The sequence below is a fragment of the Chiloscyllium plagiosum genome, unplaced genomic scaffold (assembly GCF_037043375.1).
Source record: "Chiloscyllium plagiosum isolate Xiang-an unplaced genomic scaffold, Cpla_swu_hap1 HiC_scaffold_13, whole genome shotgun sequence".
Taxonomy (NCBI): Eukaryota; Metazoa; Chordata; class Chondrichthyes; order Orectolobiformes; family Hemiscylliidae; genus Chiloscyllium; species Chiloscyllium plagiosum.
In genome coordinates this window covers 11,043,996-11,067,138 of record NW_028270151.1, presented here as the reverse complement: position 1 = coordinate 11,067,138, position 23,143 = coordinate 11,043,996, and the positions used below count along the sequence as shown (strand labels likewise).

Below are 23,143 nucleotides of genomic sequence, written 5' to 3'. Positions count from 1 at the left end.
TTTCTCGTGGTTTAATAGACACGATTTCAGCAACGTAAAAAGAAGCATATTGTGCTCCCTATTTCCTTGATTATTTTATTCTTTGGCGTGCAATAATTTGCCGTATGAATAAAAATACTGAATGCAACGCGTTGGATTTTGGAATCTTTAATATTGTACGAAATGTTATGGAACAGTTTGTAAACTAGGTTTTACATACGAATGCATCTTTCATAAATATCGAATATCTGTAACACGTAATACCGGTAATTTACGTACATGCGGATAAATATGGAGATTGGGAATATATACATAAATTTATCGCAACTGCGAAGGCAATGAACAGATAAATTTCTTATTTTGCTTTAATATCAAGTCTTACATAAAACAAAGTTACATTTTAACACGGAGTTCCAAGCTTGCACTACGATTTGTTTTTGACATAACAAGCAACACTTTGAACACTTCACTACTCCGACTGGACTTTGGGACGAAGGTTTGCACTGGATACAAAAAGCACATTAATAACAATAGTATCTGCTAGCTTTCTGACTCTCAGTTGAGACTGAAATACAAATTAATTCACATTTTGGTACACATCGACTATAGTAACTTTTTTTGCCATCCATAAACAAATAATTGCATTTTATTCCAACCGTCGCCCATATTTGCAAATACCACGTTGACAAATCCCCTGTGATGTGCCTATGTACAAGATTGAAACATTAGACTCTTAAACTAATAATTCTATATTTACAAAAAAAGGAGAGAAAAGGCCGCTGCCATAGAACACATGCAATTTCAAAGCTTTATCCGTTCTTGCTTTGATCCTGGCACTAGGCAATGACTAGAGAAATATCATCGTCCTACATGCATTTTAAAATTTGCTACAATGTAACCTTTCAAGGTTTTGGTTTCTTCCTTTCTTTAAAAAAAAATCCTCTCGGCGTCTATTGGCAGCTTTTTATTGTCTTTGATTCCTCGCGATCGTAACTTTGGAGTCTTTTTTGTGAAAAGTTTTTTTGTATGTTTTTGTAATTTTTTGATGTATGTCTACTTAAACGTACCATTCGTTAAAGTTCGATGAAAGCGTGCTGTGGTTGGACGTGTGGTGGACTGCAGAAGATGTTGGGGACATTGAACTGTTGGTCTGGTTTTCTGTGGAGGGCGACACGATGGTGGGGGGTGTTGAGGACTCGTAGCCGGAACTTGCCGCTGGAGAAGGCTGTGATCCTTGAGAGGATGCTTCGTGGACCTAAAAAAAAACCATCCACCATGTCAGGCTAAGACAACTGAAGCTTTGCAATAGTAAAGTAAATTTGCACACACTGTACAGCTTAAATTGATAAGGCAAAAGAAAACCCTCTTTAAAAATAATATTCGAAAACTTGTCAAATATACAAAAGTAGCACACCAAAAAGGCCCGACATGTTTTTGATTAAGATAAAGGCTGTCATCACTGTGGACAATGTTTAGGTTTGCTCTATGATAGAACAAAATATATTGACCACACCAGGCTATAAAAGGGACAGTGCCTCTTTTCATTTAATGCGCACAGCGTTGAGGCTGTCAGATACACAAGGTGACCATTCAATTTCCTCATGCTCCTTAGCACATAAAGCCTTGGACTTATTTAATGCCGCTGTAAATATTTCGCAACTCAAACTGAGATTTTTAGTGTTATTTACCTTCATGTGTTTTCGCAGAGAGCTGGGATGAGTGTAGGACTTGTCACACATTTTGCAGAGGTACGGCTTGTCGGAAGTGTGCACGTGCATGTGCTTCTTGCGGTCGCTGCTGTTAGCGAAACGCCTATCGCACCCTTCGAACTCACACTTGAACGGTTTCTCGCCTATCAACGATGACAATTTTTTAGTAAGGCTCAGTAGTAATTTTAGCTCCTTTCAAATTCGCTGTGCACAGTTATTAATACAACCCTGTGTGTGCATTAACAAGATAAGACAAGCAGCCATCGTGAAAACAAACCCAAATTTTGGACCACCCTTCGACCGAAATCTACAAAACATTTATCGCCAAACGTAAATAACTGCATCTTTTTTAAAAAAAAATGTACGTAAACAGCTCGGAATTTTATAAAGAATGCATAAGATTAAATTAATAAATGCCGATTCTTTGCTGGATTTATCAGTGACTGCTGACATAATATTGCAGCTGCCGTAAGCGGCCTTGCTTGAATAAATAAATCTTTATTGCTCTTTCGAAAACGCAGGGGAACCTTGAATAAAGTTGAAATTATTGCAACAGAGCAGCTTTAGATTTCTATTTCTCATATCTAGTGTTGCTCCCCTTCTGAAAATGAAATGCTTCTCCGATGAACTAACGTAAACCCTTACAACGCACACGCTGAAACAGCGTTTACAAAAATACAACAGAAATGATTATTTGCTCATGCTATTTACATTTTCACTTTAATTAAAGCGTTTCCAATTATGTTTATTTAAAGTAAGAGTCGGTGGACATCTCATGCAGTGAAGTGAATTGTTGCTAAGTGCCCCTGGAGGTTTTATAGTCGAGAAAGTGTTAAATCTCGACTTTGCAAAATCTTTACAACTACCTAACCATTATGTGTCATTAGCATCGACATTGTTTGTCGAACACTATTTTCCCCACAATCGCATGTTGTGAACCAAGTTTTAACAAGGTGGTAAGCCCTGGAGATCCCAAAATGTATCTTAAGGTGCATCACACACGCACGCAAACACACACACACAAATAGACACGCAAACATGCATTCTGCCTCTGAGTGTACAAAAGTTATTTTTGCAGTTTTAGATCTACGCAGACACACACACTTATGTACATATATAGACATCTATAAATATGTAAACACAAAATGCGACAGAAAAGAGGAAGCGAGGAAGAAAAATATACAGTGCAATTATTGGCTGTGAATTTGCAACGAAACTAAGCAAACCATCAGTCCTGAATAATTTCCTCAAGAGATAAAATTAAACACAGTAATAATTGAATGAAAAGATATGCAATTATCACAATATATTTGCTGCGTGACTATTTCCCTCAATTTTGGAAATCATTAAGCATTGCTTTTAATGCAATTGCAGAACTGCACAGAATGTAACATAGTTCTAGATTTTAAAAGAACAGAGCTCACAAATACAGAACACAGGGAGTTAAGGGAAATCAAAATACTTAAACATGCTAATTTTATTCTGATATAAATATTTATCTTCACACGCATGTACAACGCGTTACTGAATAAATACTTGTCCCGTTTATTTTAAAAATATGAAAATACGTTTGAAACGGCTAGTAATGTTTCACAGTATTCTACTCTCTCTTTTACTGTTAAACACATTCGCCATACCTGTGTGAGTTCTCTTGTGGATCTTGAGATTTTCTGATCTGGCAAAGACTTTCCCACAGCCAGGGAATGGACAGGGGAATGGTTTCTCACCAGTGTGGACTCTGATGTGATTTACAAGTTTATATTTGGCTTTGAAAGGCTTTCCCTCTCTTGAACACTCTTCCCAGAAACAGATATGATTCGACTGTTCTGGTCCCCCAACGTGTTCCACTGTTACGTGAGTAACCAGTTCGTGCATTGTGCTAAAAGTTTTGTTGCAGGATTTTTTAGGATTCGTCAACTGTTCGGGCTCTACCCATTTACATATGAGTTCTTGCTTAATGGGTTGCCTCATATAACGAAAGAAGGCCCCGGCCCCATGATGGGCCGCCATGTTCATGTTCATGGGGCCATAGCTGTGTAGCTGGGTCGAAGCATAGTGGTCCGATCTGGGACTAGTAACTTGGCTGTACTGGTCTGCTCTGCCGTACATGTCCCCTGAAAAACCTAAGCGCATTTGGCCGTTCATTACATGTGCATTGGACGAAGCGTGGCTGGTCGGTTGCTCGTGAAGACCCGGGAAGAGTAGATGCCCCGCGGCGTCAGTATGTCCATGAGGTCCGGCGAAGCTGCCCGCAGCAGCCGCTGAGGCGAACAGACTGTGGCCGGCGCTGGCCGCCGCTTCCCCAAAGCCCCGGTTGCGAAACAGAAAGTCCCGGGTCGAGTTGAACGCTGCGCTGCTGTACGAACTCACATGGCTCGGATGGTGTCCCAGAGCAGCGGCGTAACCCGGAGCCTGCGATGTGAAGGCAGTTTGACCCGATGCGAGATCGTGAGTGCTGGGGCTGATCTTAAAAGCGCCCATCCCGTCAGCGAAAGGATTGATCCCCAGCCCTACTTCTCGGTCGTTGACATCGCCTGTTGAGTGATGTCGAGATGAGCCGAAGGTAGTCACTCCAAGAGTAGGATATTGAGGTCCAGCGTCCAAAAGCATCGTCTGGCGATGGGGGTTGGCGAAGGAATAATGGTATATTTTTTTTGTTTGAAAAGAAAGAAAGGCAATTCACAACGAAACTTGCTCAATGGAAAACAGTCTCTGAGTCTGTTTGGAGGACTTGCAAAAACTCCTTATTTTTCTTTCTCCTTTTCTCTCTCTTCAGCGTGTGGGAATTTGCTGGAGATATTCCCCCCTCTGCAAACGCAAATCATGCAATATTGTCTTTTGCGGTTTATCTTCCTGGGGAGAAACTTTCACCTCATCAGCCGGGCGGTGAGCTCGAGAATGATAGCGGCAATCATTCCTGCAGATAAATGAATTGAAAAGACAACACCATCCCCTTGATGAATGGGAGTTGGGGGAGGGATCACGTGCCCCCCGACTTTCGAGCCCATTGGCCAGGCCCGTGCTGCCCCGTTGCGCCCGGTCACCAATCAACGACTGGGGCCGACCATCCCGCCTTCTGATTGGCTCGCTCGCCTCATCAATCCCAGGTATTGTGCGCGCATGACAGTCGCTCCTGATAAATTATTGTCGAGTCCAGATTTTCTTTCTTTTCCTCTGTCCTCTCTCTCTTTTTTTATATATAATATGGAAAGAGGAGGGGAGGTGGGGGTGGTGGTCGTGGGGAGGAGGGTGGGGGGAGAGACGGGCAGCAGAAAAGAGCGAACTGAAGAGAGGGAGAGAGAGAAAAAAAACTCTTGTCTTCCTCGACTTCACAATTCAGTCACCCCTTGTCAGACTGTTTGAAATTCGTTCATGTGCCACAACTCCAGACGAGAGAAAAAGCGGGCGGCTTCCTTTGTTGTTCAGTAGCTTTTTGATCGCCGGTGAAAATTCACTTACCCAGATGAGTGAGCAAAAAGAGAAAGAACACTCTTTTGAATTGGGTTCAGAAAATGCATATGTTTGGATTCAGTGCAAACATACAACACTTGGTTGTTTTCGAGACGAAACCCTTGATTAACCTGTCTTTCCCCATGTAAAAGGCGATTGAAAACATCTTGCTTGGGCCTTTTTTTTCTCTCTAAAGTGACAATGAGTTGCTCTATACATATCTATAGGCTCTCAAACAATTGCAGAATAGCTGAAAGTAAGGATTTCCCCTTTTTTAAAAAAAACGTTCGGTGCTCTTTTCATTGATAAGAAACAAAGGAAGTGAGAATGGTTTATGAATACTGTCAGCTAAGAAAAATCTAGCTGTTTTCTACATCATGTTTTTGAATATTCCTTGCCACTCACACCCCCAAATTTGCTAAAGTCCATCTTCTGTGTTTCTACAAAGTAATTTAATGATTAACGTGAGGCCAATAGTTTGCATATTCATTAAGTCTAATTATATTCTAGCAATAGAAACGTAAAAGCCAACAAAGAATCGGAATCGTTCAATTTACCTTTTGTTCACCACTTCAATGAGTTTCCTTGAAGCTAAATCTGTGTTAAAGTCTTATTTTATAACAAAGAAGCCTCACCGGATCCTTTAATAATTATCTCCGTTAGTGGACTATCACTTTGCAAGGACACATTGGAAAATAGTTACCTTGTTTCCCGCTCCCTCTCTTCCCAATTCAACTCTTTCCTTGTCGAATATCACATTTATACGAACGTTTGTGCCCACTTACTTTTTAACTATTTTTAAAGCTTTCACGTAAAGGTACAACAGGTTAACTTAAGAGACAGAGTGGGAAAAAAAGATTATTCGCGCGGGGGTATTGGCGGCGGTTTAAATGACTTTCCTCGGCTGATTCAGTTGCAGTTATATTTTACAGGTTTCCCTCAAGAAAACAAATTTAATACTAAATGTTGGAAAACTGAGGGATTGGGAGGGGGAAGTGTTGACGTTTGAAGTGTAGCAACAAATTATTTTTAAAATGGGTGACTCTTTAGTGAATATTCCTAATTTAAGTCGGTTTGATGCTGTGACTACTTTGCCGATTAATTCCAAGCGTCGGTTATCTAATAAGGAATTGCAAGTGTACATATCAGGTACTTTAATCATTTGAAATCATCTTACGTGAGAGTATCTCTGCGGTTAAACGGGATCTTACGATGCATCAGACCCCCACGCTTTTTGTGCATATAATGAAATGCTATTTTCCAGCTTGTTCGTGTATGTGCTCCCTAAGAATTAGATGGAACGCGATATTGCCTTGCTGAGTGAGTACAATAGCTAACATCATAGCATTGCTTTAAATGATGTAATATGCTGAAAACATGGATATTAAAATCACAGCAGTCGAGGAGCAGAAGCTGGAGTAATTTGATTCAAAAAGATTTACTGCTCATTTGAAAGTGTGTGCAAATTCTAAAGGGACACTTAAAGAGTATGAAAAGTAAACGTTTCCCTTAGCGTTATCTTTAGGCTACATCTTCAAACATACAAAGAAGGGCTGATTTTAAAAGTTGTGGGATGGTAGAAGTTATCAAGTGGGATTTGCCGTGCTCTCCGCAGGAAACGCAGGCTGCTTGAGTTCAAAGCCACATGCACCGACGTGACATATAAGCCATTAAAATATCATCCTGACGGCTCATTTCTGCTTCATCATACATTCCCTAACTGCTTCCAGAAACCTTGAAAAGGCGAAATGAAGAATGACTACCTAGGCAAAGCTACAAAGTAGATTTTTTTTACTTCGAAGTTACCTGAATTAAAAGATCGAAGACATCTTCTTCAACAGGTGGAGGACGGTAAGGGAGGCACGTGTATTCAAGTGACTTTTTACTAAACGACTCCTGACCTCTGAATTTCCATCATCTTTCATGTAAATGCAATTGACTAAAAAGAGAATAGAGATATCAGTCAGATTTTTTTGTTTCCTCAGAATAGCCCTTGTCAGGGGCCATCATGTTGCAATAAAAGCAAACTAGGTGCAAATGGCTCTGAATTATGCATTTCCATTCGAATGCATTTGTGTGTACTGATATTTTCCCTCGTATTGTTTTCAACCGATGGATAGCAAAGCATTTAGTTGTTCTGTGAAGGGAGGGTGGTGGGGGAGGAAATATTTGCCTCGAGGTTGAAGTGTTAGTTTACAAAAGGAATTTTTCTCTGTGTGTGATTTAAAATTCTGCCTATTTTCATTGAGTCTAATTTAAAATTTAAATTTGATTTATATCTCGAAACGAAGTTAATCATTCAATCGTTTATTTGTGATTAAGATAGACTGTTGCTGTCGCTGAAGTGTAGTTTCGTTTGCATGCACACTCGCACCTAACATGGGCTTCATGCATATTTGAGTCCAGTGCAAATCCTTCAAAAAGTGAGCTAAATATCGCGTGCCGTTATCCGCGTTCTGCCGGTAAGCAAATGCTTTCGGATATTGAGGTAATTAATTGGTGTTTGCATTCACGACCCTTAAACATGCATATTTCCATTAATGCCATTTAACTGATTTTAATTGTAATGCTAAAGTCATGTTGCAAATTTGTTCCTAATGATTAATCCTAACACAATATATTTAATAGATATATTTTTTCTGCACATGATTTTCATAATTGTTTAAAATGTGCTAATATTTTAAAAATCAGTGTAGAGTTAGGATTGTCTCTAACGTTCGTTTCAGTGCATTAAATAGCGCTTAGTTTATCATATTTATCCCTATTAAAATTGATTCCAATCAAGTTAGTCAGTTGGCTTTTTGCGCGCAAGAATTGCTCTGAAGTTCCCGACTTCTGAAATACCATATCTTTTGACCCCTGACCCGTGACCGACCACATGTGCCGGAGCCATACAATGCCACATAATGCAAACCTTCGAAAATATTGGGTGTGGGGAAGTAGAAAGTCGTTGACTAAAGTGGGAAAACAATAGTTTAAAATGCAAGTGCTCTTTATTCGGAACTGCAAACAGAACGTTTTTTTTTCCTCTCTCCCTCTGCTATTCTCACATTCGCGTAAATATATCCGATATTTACATCCGCAACATTGGATACGACGGGGTACCAGTGCTGGGGTCTTCAGTGACATGACTTCTTTTTTTCCCTGTGTGCATTTTAAACTTTTCTCATGCTTCATGTAATCGAGACCTTTCCACTGGGGCTATGATAGAACCTTATCAAACCAAACGTAAATTTTAGCCCGTGTTCAAAAGATGTTTTGGCAAACCCAAAATTAGCTCCACTCAAACTATTAGGTACAGCAGCCCCCAAAACATGCTATCATGCTTCCCCTTAGGCAGACGTTCACATTTCTAGTATTTTGTTTCAAGTTGCCCGTGGCTTTGAATTAAAATTCCAACTGCCAGAGGTTTGTCTTAGAAACTTTGGGCGTGGGGAGGGGGTGGGGGGGGGGGGGGGGGGGGAGGTTGCGGGCGGGGAACGGGGGGATTTTTGAAGGTCACTCTAGTCTTTAGCCATTATCCGCCTGTCTGCCTTGAGTTGCGTGCATCACATCACCGCTAGAGCTGTGATCGTATCTTGAACGATTTGCTATAATTCCATTTTCGGGATTTTATTTCCTTTACGTGTTTTCTTACAGACAGCTTGTAGGGAGATAGACATTTTTGTTTATATATAGATGAAACATTCTCACGTGAGTTTCGTGGTCATAAACTTGGTAGGTCTTTCAGCGGACCAGGGTATCCCAGTGTTGAAAGAAAACATTCTGACACTAATTCCTTTATTTTTGCTGCATTTATTCTCGGGGTTAGAAGAAGTTTAAGAAGTGCGTGAAAAGTTTACGTCAGGAGATTTTCCCAACTTTTGGGAAGGACGAACTGGTTATCCTATGCCTTGTGTTTTGTTTTTTCGAATGAGGACAGCTGTGGAACAATAAGCCTGAGAGTCTATGCGCTTATGTTGCAATATATGCATCTACCTTACAAAAAGACAGGCTATCGTAAAATTCACCTGGACATCAAATGCGTTCAGATGATAATGTGAAAATTCAACAGACTTTCGGGGTGTGGGGTTGGGGGGGGTGGGGGGTGGGGTTGCTTGGGATGGGGGCATTGAGGGTGGAGGCGAATTCATGAGGATTTTGCGACGCCTAACTATCAGCAGCTGTAGTTGAGTTTAATATAAAGAACACGTTTTCACAGGAGGATCCGAAAGGTCATAACTGCATATGGTATTGGAACAATGTAAAATTGGAGGGAACAATGTAAAATTACAACGAAAAATTAGGACGCCATGTCCATATTGGCGATTCATAGATCAATAATACCTTGAGGAAAATAAATTTCCACGCACTAATTCCAATCTTCAATATCACTAGATGCATTTTATGCATAGGTAGTCTTCCAGCTGTTCAACAGATCACGAAGCCACTCTATCACGTTTAGCCAAGTATCCACCGCTATTGGTATTCGAGACATAAGCTAATCATGTTATTTCGTTATTCTTACCATTTAATTAAAACAAACATGCGGATTTAAAGCGCAGGCCTTCGCCAGTTTTTAACTTATTTGATCTTGCTATCTAGTGATTCAGTTATCTTACTATTTATTTATAGGCATCATACGACCAAAGGAAGTTATTCAGACTGCACATTTTTATATAGATTGTCAAACATCCTATTGTGTTGTTGGTCTGTCTGGGGTATATGTGATAAAATGCAACACAGGAATCTCGGAATGATGTGTATATTTTTCCAAAATTACACAAGCTGAAAGATGACACTGTAATATGTGTTTTACAGGTCTAAATATTATGCTTAACTGCTGCAGATGCACGCATACACACGCAAACACATATGCAAGCAACACTATGCTTTAAGTTAGACTTGCTTTCTGCAGTTTTCTTTTTCCTTTTAGTTTCTTCACGTTGTCATAGTTGATTTAAAAATTCCAACTGCCAGGCCACGAGATTTTCTTTCACGTTTGTTTAGTACGCTATGTACACTTCAAAAACACAAGCGCCATCAGTTCTACTATAGGTGCGACGCTAATGTCATTGAATTATTGCCTTACAGCTTAACGACAAATACATATTGCAACTATGTAAACATGCACACTACAAAATGAAATGTTCCTAACATTAAAATTTCCACTACTGTGTTTAAAACCACGTTGTTGGTGTTAAACGGTTGTAATGTCCTGTTTAACATGGTACAATGGCGATTTTATAATTTTAAGTTATATACCAGGGAACTAAAAGTTGTAATTTACTCAATTGGTACTTTATTAATAAACAGCTGAGTACTTTCTTTGGAACAAATACGGATACGGAAAGGTTTATGTAACAGTAATAGTTGCCTGATTAGTCCATCAGTATATAAACACTTATCTATGAAATTGGGGATCAACCATGAACATTTTAAAAAGGCAATGAGATCTCTCTTTACTCGTGGTTTTCAATCCCCAATCTGTATCGTTGTCACTTACAGTGTTTTATGTGGTCACATACTGTACAAATTAGTGACAGTACATCCCACAACCAGCTGTTTGCTGTAGTTCAATGTTCTCTGCATGGCAGTACTAGAATAAATATTTGACGACCATCTCATTGTAACAACAACCTACGACCCAATGTGCCTGGACTGCCACATTATTGCATGACATTTGCATTCTTTAATTCATTTACGGACGATTTGAGTGTAATGAAAGCTGGACGCATACTTGGATCAACTTAAGACTGGGACTTTGATCTCCTTGATGGGTTTATGCCCTCTGATGAGCATGAGGGTTACAGGTATCTATGTTTTAGCCACATCAGTGGGACCATGACGGAAAGAAAACTTTCCAAATTGAGAAATCGTTTGCCAACGATAGCTGGGTCATCTGTGGAAATAGTAGTCAGCAGGGATATATATAACCATTTGCTGTGGCTGCAACTAATTGTTTGTGAAAATAACTGGGCCGTGGTTGACCTCAACCTATCAAGTGTATTCCTTGTCCCCATAATGGTTCTGTATTTATATAGAAGCAATAAAAACGCACGACTTGCAGGTCCACTTAGCTGTCAGGGCGTTATAATTTCTGGCAATGCCACAAATGGATATCACCCAGAGTTATATGATTCACAATTGTGTGCGTTTTAGTTGACCTGTGATTGAAAAATGTTTAAAATATTAAACACAAATATAGCACTTTGGATTAGTTGCACAAATACAATGTCCAGGTCAAACCTGTGAAATTCAAATAGCACCGCTTGTTACTGTAACCAGTCTGCATTGCTACAATCGTGTGCACATTACATTGAATGAATTATGCAAGTTGTTTAATTTCTAGTTGCTTTCCACTTTTTTGCAACCATGCACTGGTTATAGGTCTTCATGAAGATGAAGACTATCTCCGTGACCAACACAACAGGTAAAGAAACGAGTTACGTGGTATACCTTTTTTTTTTAAATGCAACATTGCGTTTGAAATGTTGCACCGTTATGTACCATTTAGAATCAGTGTGCAATATGTTTACATTGTGGCAATATTGAAGGCGTAAAGAGCGATCCTGAATGAAGTATATCGCGAGATACATATCCAGGATTCTCAGTGTTCTCCATCGTGCTTGTTACCACACTTGTTATCACACCCTAACTTCCTTCGATTGGAGAAACTAACATGCAGTAAAACAAATGCCTCCTTCTGTCTCGGCACCCATGGTTGTGGATTATGAGTCTACTGCCTTAACATAGGTTCCCTTGCCTTTTACGATATCAATTGCTATTACAAAGGTATGTTAGCATTTTTATTTTTCAGCTACGTTTGCAATATTGCGTGACTGCAAAGCAGGTAGGTTGTTACTGAAATATTGCTCAGACCAAACAAAAACAATAGAACTAAATCGGCGTTGCTTGACGAAAACTTTCATTAATGCCTTTAACCTACCAACAGTATAACAGTTGCTGATACATGAACATTAACATCGCGAGTAACTGGGATAAGGGTGGGGAAGGGTCTCTTTGCAGCTTCCTATATGGAGCAAGTATATTTTAAAGAGAATAAATCGCCACTATATTAAATATAAAATTTAATTCTGCTGTTCGTACTTTAATCATCTCAATGATGCTTACTGGCCGCAGCTTATCCTTCAGTACTATATAGTTAGTACAGTGCCTTAAACTAGGATAGTGTCTTTGCTTTATCATTGTTGCCTTAATAGGAATTGTTCGTATATTTTTCACAATGATACACCACACGACTTTACCACTTTTAACTAGATATTTACAAAATTCACATCGATGAAGACAAATGCACCGAATTCTAATAGCATGTGATTGCTAATGTCCAAGCACTCACAGCTTGTGTTTGTGGAGGGAGTTATTTCTGGCAATTGGATAAACTAGCCCATTCTATTCAGCAGGTTCATGTTATTCTACTTTTTGCTTGATTTTTTTTTCAATTATTTAATGGGGAAATTATAACCATTCCCCAGAAATGTATCATTGTATTTTTTTTGTGTATGCAGGAGTAGATGGATTCTCAGATTAAACCTTCTGACTTAAAATGCAGACGTGCACAAATCCCCACATATGCAACCCAGCCAAACTAATCTGTAGTAAAAACGAAGTATTTCTTTGCTCATTACGCCAAACGTTTGATGGGTGGGTTGAAAGGTGCAAATATAACGCATGGAATCTTGGGATTCTAAATTACTAAGCTTCAAGCTTTTTTTTTCTAAATCGAGTTTCTGATTAAAAAGAGCTTATAGAAAATATTGCATTAAAACGTTGCCAGAGTTGAGGTTCAGGAAAAGGAGAGGGTTTCCCATAAACTGTTTTATTTCAACGCATTTTCCGCGAGTAACTTTATAAATTAATTTGAAATTTCAGTGCTCAATTTCAATTTAACCAAAAGCAGATACCACGCCTATTTGTTGCATTTCAATTTTTTTAATGTTCCCGGCGGGCTTCACTTTACACTAGGGTTTAATCAAAGTTCCTTAGGATCTCTGTTGGATTTCTTTAGTGCTGATCCTGCAGTCTGCAAACTTGGAATTCTGCAATAATTTCCTGTTTATAATGGGGTACAGGAAGCTGTGAACTGCCCGCCATAAGAAGGGCATAACGTCTGCCTCGTGTTATTTTGTGACATCTTAATCACAGAGTGAAATATCCTGTCGATGACAAAAGTGCTAGCAACGGGCTAGTGTCTGAAAATGTTGTTTGGGGGCTGACTGTAAATCACATATCCGGGGTGGAGGCGGGGGGGGGGGGGGGGGGGGGCAGAACACGTTTTTCTATATTTCATGATCGTTTGCAGTATTTGCAAATAAATTAAACAATGGGCTGGAAAAATCAATTACGTTAAAACGAAGTACTTCCATCTTACTTACATGTTCATAGATGGATGCATGCATTGTGACGCTGTATATTCTTTACTTCAACGCTCTATTTAGCTAGAATACATTTACAGTGATGAATAAGGAGCGTTCTCGCGAGTTATATTGAACATAAAGAAGATTTTGTTCTCAAAAGTCTGTTGTAATGAAATCTTACTCATCTAATCCTTATGCAGCACTAGTGTAATCCTTATCCAGTATTTGAATAGCATTAAGTAAAATAAGAAAAATCAGAGCTCGGTGTAACATTATGTGTAATAAATGTATAGTCGCACCATAATGCTATTGCTCTCAATCACACTACGATATTTGGATATCTTATAATACGCTCGCTTGAGAGTTTCTGCTGCATTGCATTTTGCCTTTGGAAGACATTTATATATCACAGCGTTCTTTTCTAGGGTCCTCGGTTTGCGACTGAGAAATTACTCGACAGATAACGGATAAACTGAAAGCAAGGTGGGACCTTGACCAGGTATGCAGCAGCACATATGCAAAGCCCAGTTTAAACCTGTACCGTGAATCCCTGGACGCTGAAATGCAAACGCATCAACAATCGCAGATCCACATTACATCCTCCTCTGTTAACACGCCTGTGCTTTGGTGGAGGGGTTAGGCGGGGGATTCAAAATTGTAGCTGATCATTAATTGACTTTGGAATTTCGAGTGATGGCCCGAGACAAGTGATATAGCCATTAACCGAAAGAGAAAATGTCAGCAATTGTGACACTGCAAGTAGTGGGAAAGATATACACAGTTATGCAGGTATTAATACAACTTCAGTTTAGCCCTCGAACGTCATTAAAAATCCTAAAGCCACTGATACCCACATTTGAAATTATTACTCAACAATTAATTATATTTTTGCACTGAGTGGAATGCCTTCTGGTAATCTATGTTTTTTTTGGGGGGGGGAGTACGTTAATGTTTATAATTGAAGCGAACCCTTTATTGTATTAAGCACACTTGCTATGACTGCAGAGAATTTTTTTGAATGACTGTGATTTTTTCCCACCGCCGTGCCCCTACCCCTCCCCCACCTGTTCCCAATTTGATCATACTTTTCTTTTAAAAAATCCTTTCTAGTTGCGAGTGTTAGTCTGACTCTGGAAACATTCCTCGCACGTACAGGAATTACTTATATTTTCCTTCAAGTTTAAATGTGCCCCTCTCCCCTCTCTCGCCTCTCCCTCCCCCTCTCCCGCTCACCCCACACCCACCCCCTCCACCATAAATTTCTGTCCCCGCTATTGCTCCCACCTCCCTTTCAAAAACCTACCTTTTCTCTCTCTCTCTCTCTCCCTCTCTCTCTCTCTCGTATTGTAGCGCTAGGGGCGGAACGCTTCAAGCCTCTGCCGTAGATCAGTTTAGAACGACGGCCTAAATCCACGGGAAAGCGCAGCACCGGGTATCCACGTCCCTGCAGCACCCGTGTTGCGAAATCTAACGGGCTGCAAGGTTACACATTTGAGTTAGCAGCCCGTTTTGTCACCCGGAAAAGAAAGAACTAAACTACTTTTTTTTAACGTGTTTGGCGAGATGGTTAGACAGACGTAGGCACTCAGAACGCATTAACCGGGCGTTATATATTGAAGATAAGTTACAGTTGTGGACATAGATGTGGGGTAGGGGGTGGGATTGCAGATAGCATTACGTTCTGGAACTGGAAGAAACATGAAAAAGTCAGACTGATATAAGAAGCGCAGCTTGGTCTTAAAAGCGTCTCAATCGTGTTTACGTAGACAGAAGGGAACAACTGACAATCTATCATGGCTCTCTCTCTGTCTCTCTCTCTCTCTATGCCTCCCGATAGTACGCTACACTTTAGTCTTCCCGTGCAATGCAAGTTGCCTATTCGCAGACCGCACTCGGAACACGGTCTGTATCTCCCCCGTTTCACGCAGTGTCACACAAAATTACAGCAAAGGAGAAACCCGACTTGTAATGCAGGCTGCAAATTAAATCTTTCGGCAATCTGCCGAAACACTGTCGGAAACCAACAAAAAAAAGACTTACCACGCTTTAGGGAACAAAACTATACCCCCACCCCCTCCCGCCACCAGAACCAAAACTTCTCTGGATTCTGTCTTAGAGAACGGCTAACCCGTGACTACAGCCAGAACTCACTAAGTTCGTACACGCTGAACAAACTCTCGGATGGCGGGGCTGGTGGGGGAGAGAGAAAGTTCATAGATACCACTGACTGGGATCTCTTTGATCGTCAGCTAAGAACTACCAGCCGTCTGATTTTTTTTTTGTCTGTGTCAAGAAAATAACACGACTAGGAGTCGGGTAGTGTCGGGAAAGATAAAAATCACTAATTTCCCGCCTGAGCATAACAGGCCATAACCTCATTTTCAATTCAGCGCTTCTTGCCAGCACAGGATACAGAGAAAGAGAGAGAGCGAGAGAAAACACCCCTAGATGAGTCGCTGGAACTGGTGGGGGCGAGATTAGGTTAAAATATGATAGCGCTTGATCGGCTCGCCGGCAGGATAAACTTTCCTACGCTTCATAACTGTTCGTGGATAGCGGATCTAGTGAACTGTTTTTTCAAACTCTCCTGCAGTGCGCATTTTTTTTCCGTACTGTCTGTTGATCGACTGTTCCAATTTTCCCTATTTTTTTTTGTTTTGAAAGCTAAAAGGTAGGGTCTTTGATCTGATAAACAACGGTTGGAATTTTGTTTCATAATTTCAAGGAAGTTTCATATGCATTTGCACATAACTTAATAATTAGCCTTAACCCCCACAAACCTTTAAATCCTGCCCAAATTCACCGTTGTTCTCACACCCCCCCGCCCGGGAATGAATTATATGACCAAGTGTAGAAGGGGAATATTAATTATTCACTTTTTGTTGGATACCCCCACCCCCACCACAACCTCTATAAATCCACCCCGCACCAACTTCTAAATTTTTTTAAAAAATTGCGTTGTTGAGGGCAAGACTCCTTCAGCAGCAGAAAGCGAGTGGGGGAAGAAATCTAAAAGGAAAGGTTTCCCTGATAAAATGAGCAAGGTGCAAGCCAGCAACAAAAACAAGCCAAAGAAAACAAATACTTTTCCACGTTCTCCACTAGTTTCTACTCCACGCCCCCCCCCCCAACCAACATACCCCCGCAACCACAATCTTCACCTCCCCCCCCCCCCCCCCCCACCCCCCTCATCACACCACCAAAAGTGCCAAGACTTGGTGTAATACGCATGTGCCCTGACTGGGGTAAGTAAGTGGAACTGTCAATCATCGGAGACTGACCAATGGGATTGCGTGTTGCTCGCAGAGCTCGACGGGCTGCAAAGCAGTTCATGAATCTCAATTCAGTTTCTCAAAGCGTCCTGCTGCTGCTATCGCGCTGCACACTCCACACCGAATGGCTTTCCACGTTGGCAAAGAACGAGTTTCTAAAGTTCGGTAACTTTGAAAGAAACGTTTTTTTTTATTTTCCCGCTGTTAGGCATTATGAGCATGGATGCATTAGGGAGTCAGATGATGGACCCCTCATCATTCGCCAAACGAAATCCAGCGCTGAGATTAGTAGATCTGGCAGGAGCTCACCACCATCATCATCACCATCCCCCTCAGAACATGACAGGTTTCCCGGGGCTCAGCGGCCATCCCCACTCAATGGCACACACGCACCCTGGGGAGAATACTGGAGAACCCCGCCTGGGGCCGAGTCCTTTCGGGCCTGAACACATGGGGCACCCTGCAGCCGCCGCCGCACTTAAACTCAGCCCAACCCATCCCCACCACCATCACCACCATCATCATCACCATCATATGGCAGGCCACGCTGAAGTTGTCTCCAATCCCACGGCAGCGTTTGGCCCAGCGCAGGCGGCGGCAGCAGTCAGTTACTCGGTCTCGCACTCCCACGCCAGCTACACTGCCCAGGCTATCTCGGCAGGTAGAGATTTCCTCATCCGCAGGGATTTGACATCCTCAGTAATGCCAGGGCTCACTGATCAATATCCCGGCACAAGTTCTCACCACGGAATGTTTGTGTCAACAACAGGTAGTTATCCCGGACACCATGGTCACCCCGAGGCTGGGAGCCACTCTCTATTCCCTGGACTGCATGACCAACCTCCCCTTGCAGTCCCAGCTGGACACCATCTGAACGGACAGTTAAGACTGGGTCTACCTGGAGATATGTACGCCAGGTCTGAGCACTACAGTCAAGTGGCAAGTTCCAGGAGTGATCCTTTTGCCTCTTCCCCTCTACATGGCTACGGTGGTATAAACATTAACATGAATATAACTGGCCACCACGGCCCAGGTGCTTTTTTTCGCTACATGAGGCAACCCATCAAGCAGGAACTGATCTGCAAGTGGACTGAACCGGACCCTATCACTAAAAAGCCATGCTCAAAAACTTTTAGCACGATGCACGAACTGGTTACTCACGTAACAGTGGAACACGTTGGGGGACCAGAACAGTCGAATCATATCTGTTTCTGGGAAGAGTGTCCACGAGAGGGAAAGCCTTTCAAAGCCAAATATAAACTTGTAAATCACATCAGAGTCCACACTGGCGAGAAACCATTCCCCTGTCCATTCCCTGGCTGTGGGAAAGTCTTTGCCAGATCAGAAAATCTCAAGATCCACAAAAGAACTCACACAGGTCAGTACTTTCGAAGGATCATTCTATTACGTACTTCTAAATGCATTTTCGTTAATAAAATATGTTTTCGTTGTATTACCAGTGGGACAAATGCACAGCGAGCATGAGTTTTATGTGGCTTGGAAAATAGCCGATTTTCTTTTGTTGTTGCAGCATTTAGAGAAACCACACAGCTCCAAGAACTTTGAATTGTTGTGGGTAATAAATAATGCATAACGTTTTAGCTGTAAACAGTCTTCCGGTTGCAGATAATAAATCTGCTCTGATTCAATTTCGACTGAAATTAAAAGTCACTAGGTTTCTACCTTCAGCGGCAGTTAAAGGTAGTTGGAAAATATGCCGTTTAGCTCTCAGTGGACAATATATTAAGGTTAAGTCAATTTCAGTGAAAGCTTTTATAGGTGGCGGAGAATTATTAAGAAAAGCGTTGTCTATTTTGCCCTTTTTTTTGGTTTTGGTAGAATCCACAAGCAAAAATATATTAATCATGTTCTGTATCATCACTCCAAGTGTCTATCCATTTCCTAACCTATCAGCTTTTCATTTTTTCAAAAACAAAAAAATCCAAACATTTTCGAGGCCTAGAACAAATGAAAACAAATCTTCAGGCCTACGTTCTGAAAAAAAAATGTCATTTGCAGAGCCATTTGTGAAACTGGGACATGTGTCATAAACATCTGCTAGTTCCACTTAGCAGCAAGTAAATTCAGCAGATCGAAGCTCATTCAAAGCTGCGTTTGAACTTCCCGAGCCAGAATAATCTATAAGTAATGCAACCGCAGAGATGAGATTTCCCCATCCTCGGGATTTTTTTTTAGAAAAGCCTGTATTAATTGAGCTTACAGCAGCGGTTCGATACGTCGCGGACTCGCTCTCTTATTGTCTATTGCCTGCTTTGTGCTCGAGTAGTAAACCTTTACGGCAAATTCTACCTCCACCGACCCTCCACTCAAAATTTCTCCTCAAAAGACTGGACATATTTCAGCTTCATGATCAATGGTGCGCCAGCGATGCACGCTCCTCATTGTTTATTTTATCTCCTGACTAGCTTTGGCTGAGCGGAGGGTTGCGAATGGTCGATAGTGGTTTTTTTGAGTGGGGGGGGGGGGGGGGGAGAGAGAGTGGTGTTAAGGGTTTTGGGGGGGGGGGTGTGGTGTGGTGGAGAGGTTCGGGCCTGTCAACTGGTTAGGTACGATACAATCTGAGCCACTTTGCTACTTGGAAACTTTTCTAAACTGCCTGCTCGCATTTTCTTTTTTTCTTCTTTTCCGGCCTCAACTATCCTCTGTTACGTAACTGTGTAATGACGGCTGGGCTTTCTTTTTCTTAAAATGGAATTGAAGTACATTGACCATGTACATGGTATCTAGGGGAGGATTGTCGGCCTTTCTTATAGCTAGGAATCTAATTTTAACTTAAATTCAACACATATTTTTTCCTTCACTATGTCACTTAAACATCGCGATAGCACTAATAAAAATGTAACACTTGGTTAAAAAGGGAAATGGTTAGTAACACGGGTATGTGAAATGGATGCTCCAAAAGAACGTACTGAATGCATTAGGTTTCATATTTTTAAACAGTTGAATGTATTATGCATACAAATATATCTGTGCAATGGTTGCTGAGCAGGCACACTGTATGAGTCCAACAATTGATGGCACTGGCCTAAGCTAACTTTCCTAGCACTTCCAGCGACTTCACCTCAGATGTTAAGAGTGATGAGCACTTAATTTGCAAAGGAAAACAATTCATTCGACCGACGTTATTTCTATTTATTTTAAAATATTATAGTATCCAATAAAAAGAGCTGTGTGTCTAGTAGTATCGATCGCGTACACGTCCCCAATATTTCAGTTAAATAGCATTCTCCATATGTTGCAATTAATCATTGTAAGGATGATAAATATCGCATTTCTCTTTTAGTTTAAAATTGCACACACTATTGTTACTAAATTCTTAAATAAAAAATAGCAAGTATAGTAATTCTATTAACAAAGTAATTATGTTGTAAAATATTCATGCCGTTTGATTGGCTTCAGTCCTTTATAGGCTAGTTTTATTGAATTGAAATCCCGTCCCTTTTACATCATTTATTTCAACAAGCATGAAAAGATTGCCTCTGGGTAAACAGAGACTTCAGTAGTTTTGTCACCTCACTTATAAAATATTACCGTATGAAGTCCAAATCTAGAATTTAACATGCATGTTAAAAGATTGATTAGAACGTGCAAGCAGCTTGTCGAGTTTATCACCAGGTACACATCTTTTACTAAGTTGCGTGATGCAAAGTTTAAATTCAATTTCAGGGAAGCTTTATTCAACTGATTCATCTTAGCCAGGACTGAGTTAACTGGTGAGATGACACTTAACAAGGATTGGTCGCAGTTAATCTTATATTACTCACTCCTTTATACACAGCATTAATAGTAAAGAAGGAGAAATATGTAGCCAGGAGGAGTTTAGAACTCTCGGGAATTGGCCAAGCAGACTTCATACTCGCAGTGTCGGACGCTCCAGACACGGCACAATAACAGTGTTTATGAGTCTGGGCTTCCCCATGGGTCCACTAACTTACTACTAGCTTGTAGAACACTAATATCGTTGATTGGCCGTCTCAACCTAGCAAGTGAAGGTCAAATTATTCTAACGGCTTTCTGAACGTTTGGCTAATTACGGTGTAATATTAAATCGACATTTGGAGAGTTCGGTGAAGGGTCTCTGTTGTAAAACACGTCGCCTTGCACTGTATTGTGCTTACCACTGACATGTAGTTTTTAAAACAAAATTGACGATTAATGATATTGCAATGTTCATTAGGAATAATAACCATTAGAATAATAATTGAAAACCAAAAAAAAAAGTTTGTTATTTCCCTTCCCTGCTGTTTTAGAAATCCTTTGTAAGTCACTTAGAACAAGTGACTGCTTCTTGGGCCTTTGCATTAAGTCTAAAAAGCAGAAACCATTACGTCACACCAGATCTACAGGAACGTACCTGCAACACTATTGCAATAGCGTTGCTCCAAGTAGTTAAAACAACGGGTCTTTTTCTTGGTTTGAAATACGTGTTAGTGATTACGTTGCAATTTTTATAGTGGATAATAATGTTAATAATGAAAGATAATACCTGCACGTCAGTGAACTCATCACTCTGCCCCTTGTCGATTTCTTTCAGGAGAAAAGCCCTTTAAGTGTGAATTTGAAGGCTGTGACAGACGTTTTGCTAACAGCAGCGACAGGAAAAAGCACTCGCATGTGCACACAAGTGACAAGCCCTATAACTGCAAAGTAAGAGGCTGTGATAAATCGTACACGCACCCGAGTTCACTTCGCAAGCACATGAAGGTCCATTGCAAATCTCCACCCCCCAGTTCGGGATACGAATCCTCCACCCCCTCGCTGGTCTCTCCTTCTTCGGACTCAGGTCGGGACCCCCCGGCTTCAGCCTCCCAGCTTGACCCCATCACATCTTCCCACGCAGCTAACCTGAGCGAATGGTATGTGTGTCAGAGCACAGGAGCAAGTGGTATTCCAACACCTCCGAGTAATTCATCATCTCCTGGACCAGGGGAGCACTCTTACAGAAACTCTGACCCCAGAACTATTCTCTAACCAGAAACTTGGCCAAGTAATCCACAATTTTAAAAATGAAATGACTGATGCTTTGGTATGGTGTTAGCATTGCCAATGCTGCACTGGACTTGGTGAAACTACTTGAGTTTCTGGAGGCCTAGCGCTGAGGTACATGATGTAATGCACTGGCATACAAAAGGATAATAACATTTATTAAAGAGAAAGTATCTCCAATGTAATCTTGCACAAGTTGCAGTTTATAGTTAAGAATGTGTCTCGAACAATGCAGCATTTCCGATCATAAAGTGTTGCAAGCATACAGTATTGTTTCCACAAAATGTTGTATAAAGAAAATTGTTGTTTCATTTCTCGTTTTTATCTTTTTTTGTGGAAGGAAAATACACTGTTATATCGATTTGTTAAGAAAGTACATTGCAATTCTTTCTGAAAGCCAGAAGGGCGAAAGCAGATATTCCCTACACCTGATGTGAATAGTAATGAACAAAAGCCTTTGTAGGCCGAAACAAAATGGATACTGTCTCTTCAAAAGCCTGCCTATCCTTTGACTTTGTTTAAACATTTCTGCAAACTGCATTTTTGATGTTAGACCTTTTTTTTGCGGAATAACTCTGTAAAAACATATAAATATTGGTATTGACGAATACAGCGTACATCTGTTTTAAGTAATTCGTTTATATTTTCTCACTATTTTGTTTTCCTTGAAATAATTTATTTAAAATGTTACAATAAAGTGCATTTTGTATAAATGACCCAAAGTGTTTATTACAGGGCGATTAAGACAGTGTACATTTTTTTCCATGGGATTATGTTAAATAATTAGCGCGTGTTCTGTAAATTATAGTGTTTTATAACTGGAAGTTTTGAGTATGTAGAATAATTTTCTTTCTGTATTTCGACCCTGTTTTGATATACATTCGTACTGATTTGTAATAAATTGATAATAATAGAAATTCTGCTTAAAAGTTTTAGAAGCTGAGCCATTTGTCGTTAATATACATCGTGAAACATCAGTTCCGTCTTATCTCCGTGACATATGTATTTAACCACTACAGAGGAGCAAGGTCTAACTCATTGGTCTAGTCTTTCTTTCTGTCGTCAGGAGCATCAAACAATTTAGAACTTATGATTTATACTACACGCACGTTTCCTTTAAAATAAAACACATGAAGCTCTAACATCGGCGAAGCGCGTTTCCCCTCTGTGGAACCTTTCAAATAGTTGGTGAAAAAGTTGTAAGACCACGTATTGTTACGGTGAAACCCTACTGTTTAAGCAGCAAGCGTTGGGATGTGTACTGAAGTCACATTGTACTTTATCAATGTACGAAAGGATTGTGTATAGCTTATAATTGTATTGTCAGAATTCCTAAGTAAATGCGTCTTGTAAAAAATAAATTTTGTAA

The 23,143-nt window shown here is 40.6% G+C and overlaps 2 protein-coding genes across 2 annotated transcripts; one reads left to right on the top strand and one right to left on the bottom strand.

Annotated features, from left to right (window-relative positions):
• Positions 1-131: 131 nt before the first annotated feature.
• Positions 132-15,268, bottom strand: LOC122556177 (zinc finger protein ZIC 1). The gene is made up of 5 exons (XM_087993325.1): positions 14,799-15,268; positions 6,945-7,077; positions 3,326-5,142; positions 1,668-1,831; positions 132-1,234 (listed from the first exon to the last, which is right to left on the bottom strand). Exons 3-5 carry the CDS (start codon positions 4,296-4,298, stop codon positions 1,037-1,039), a joined length of 1,335 nt encoding a protein of 444 aa, XP_087849451.1. The 5' UTR covers positions 4,299-5,142; positions 6,945-7,077; positions 14,799-15,268; the 3' UTR covers positions 132-1,036.
• A 1,514-nt stretch (positions 15,269-16,782) lies between these two features.
• Positions 16,783-23,143, top strand: LOC122556176 (zinc finger protein ZIC 4-like). Its single transcript, XM_043702695.2, has 2 exons — positions 16,783-18,145; positions 21,323-23,143. The coding sequence occupies exons 1-2, from the start codon at positions 16,981-16,983 to the stop codon at positions 21,757-21,759; spliced, it is 1,602 nt and encodes a 533-aa protein (XP_043558630.1). The 5' UTR covers positions 16,783-16,980; the 3' UTR covers positions 21,760-23,143.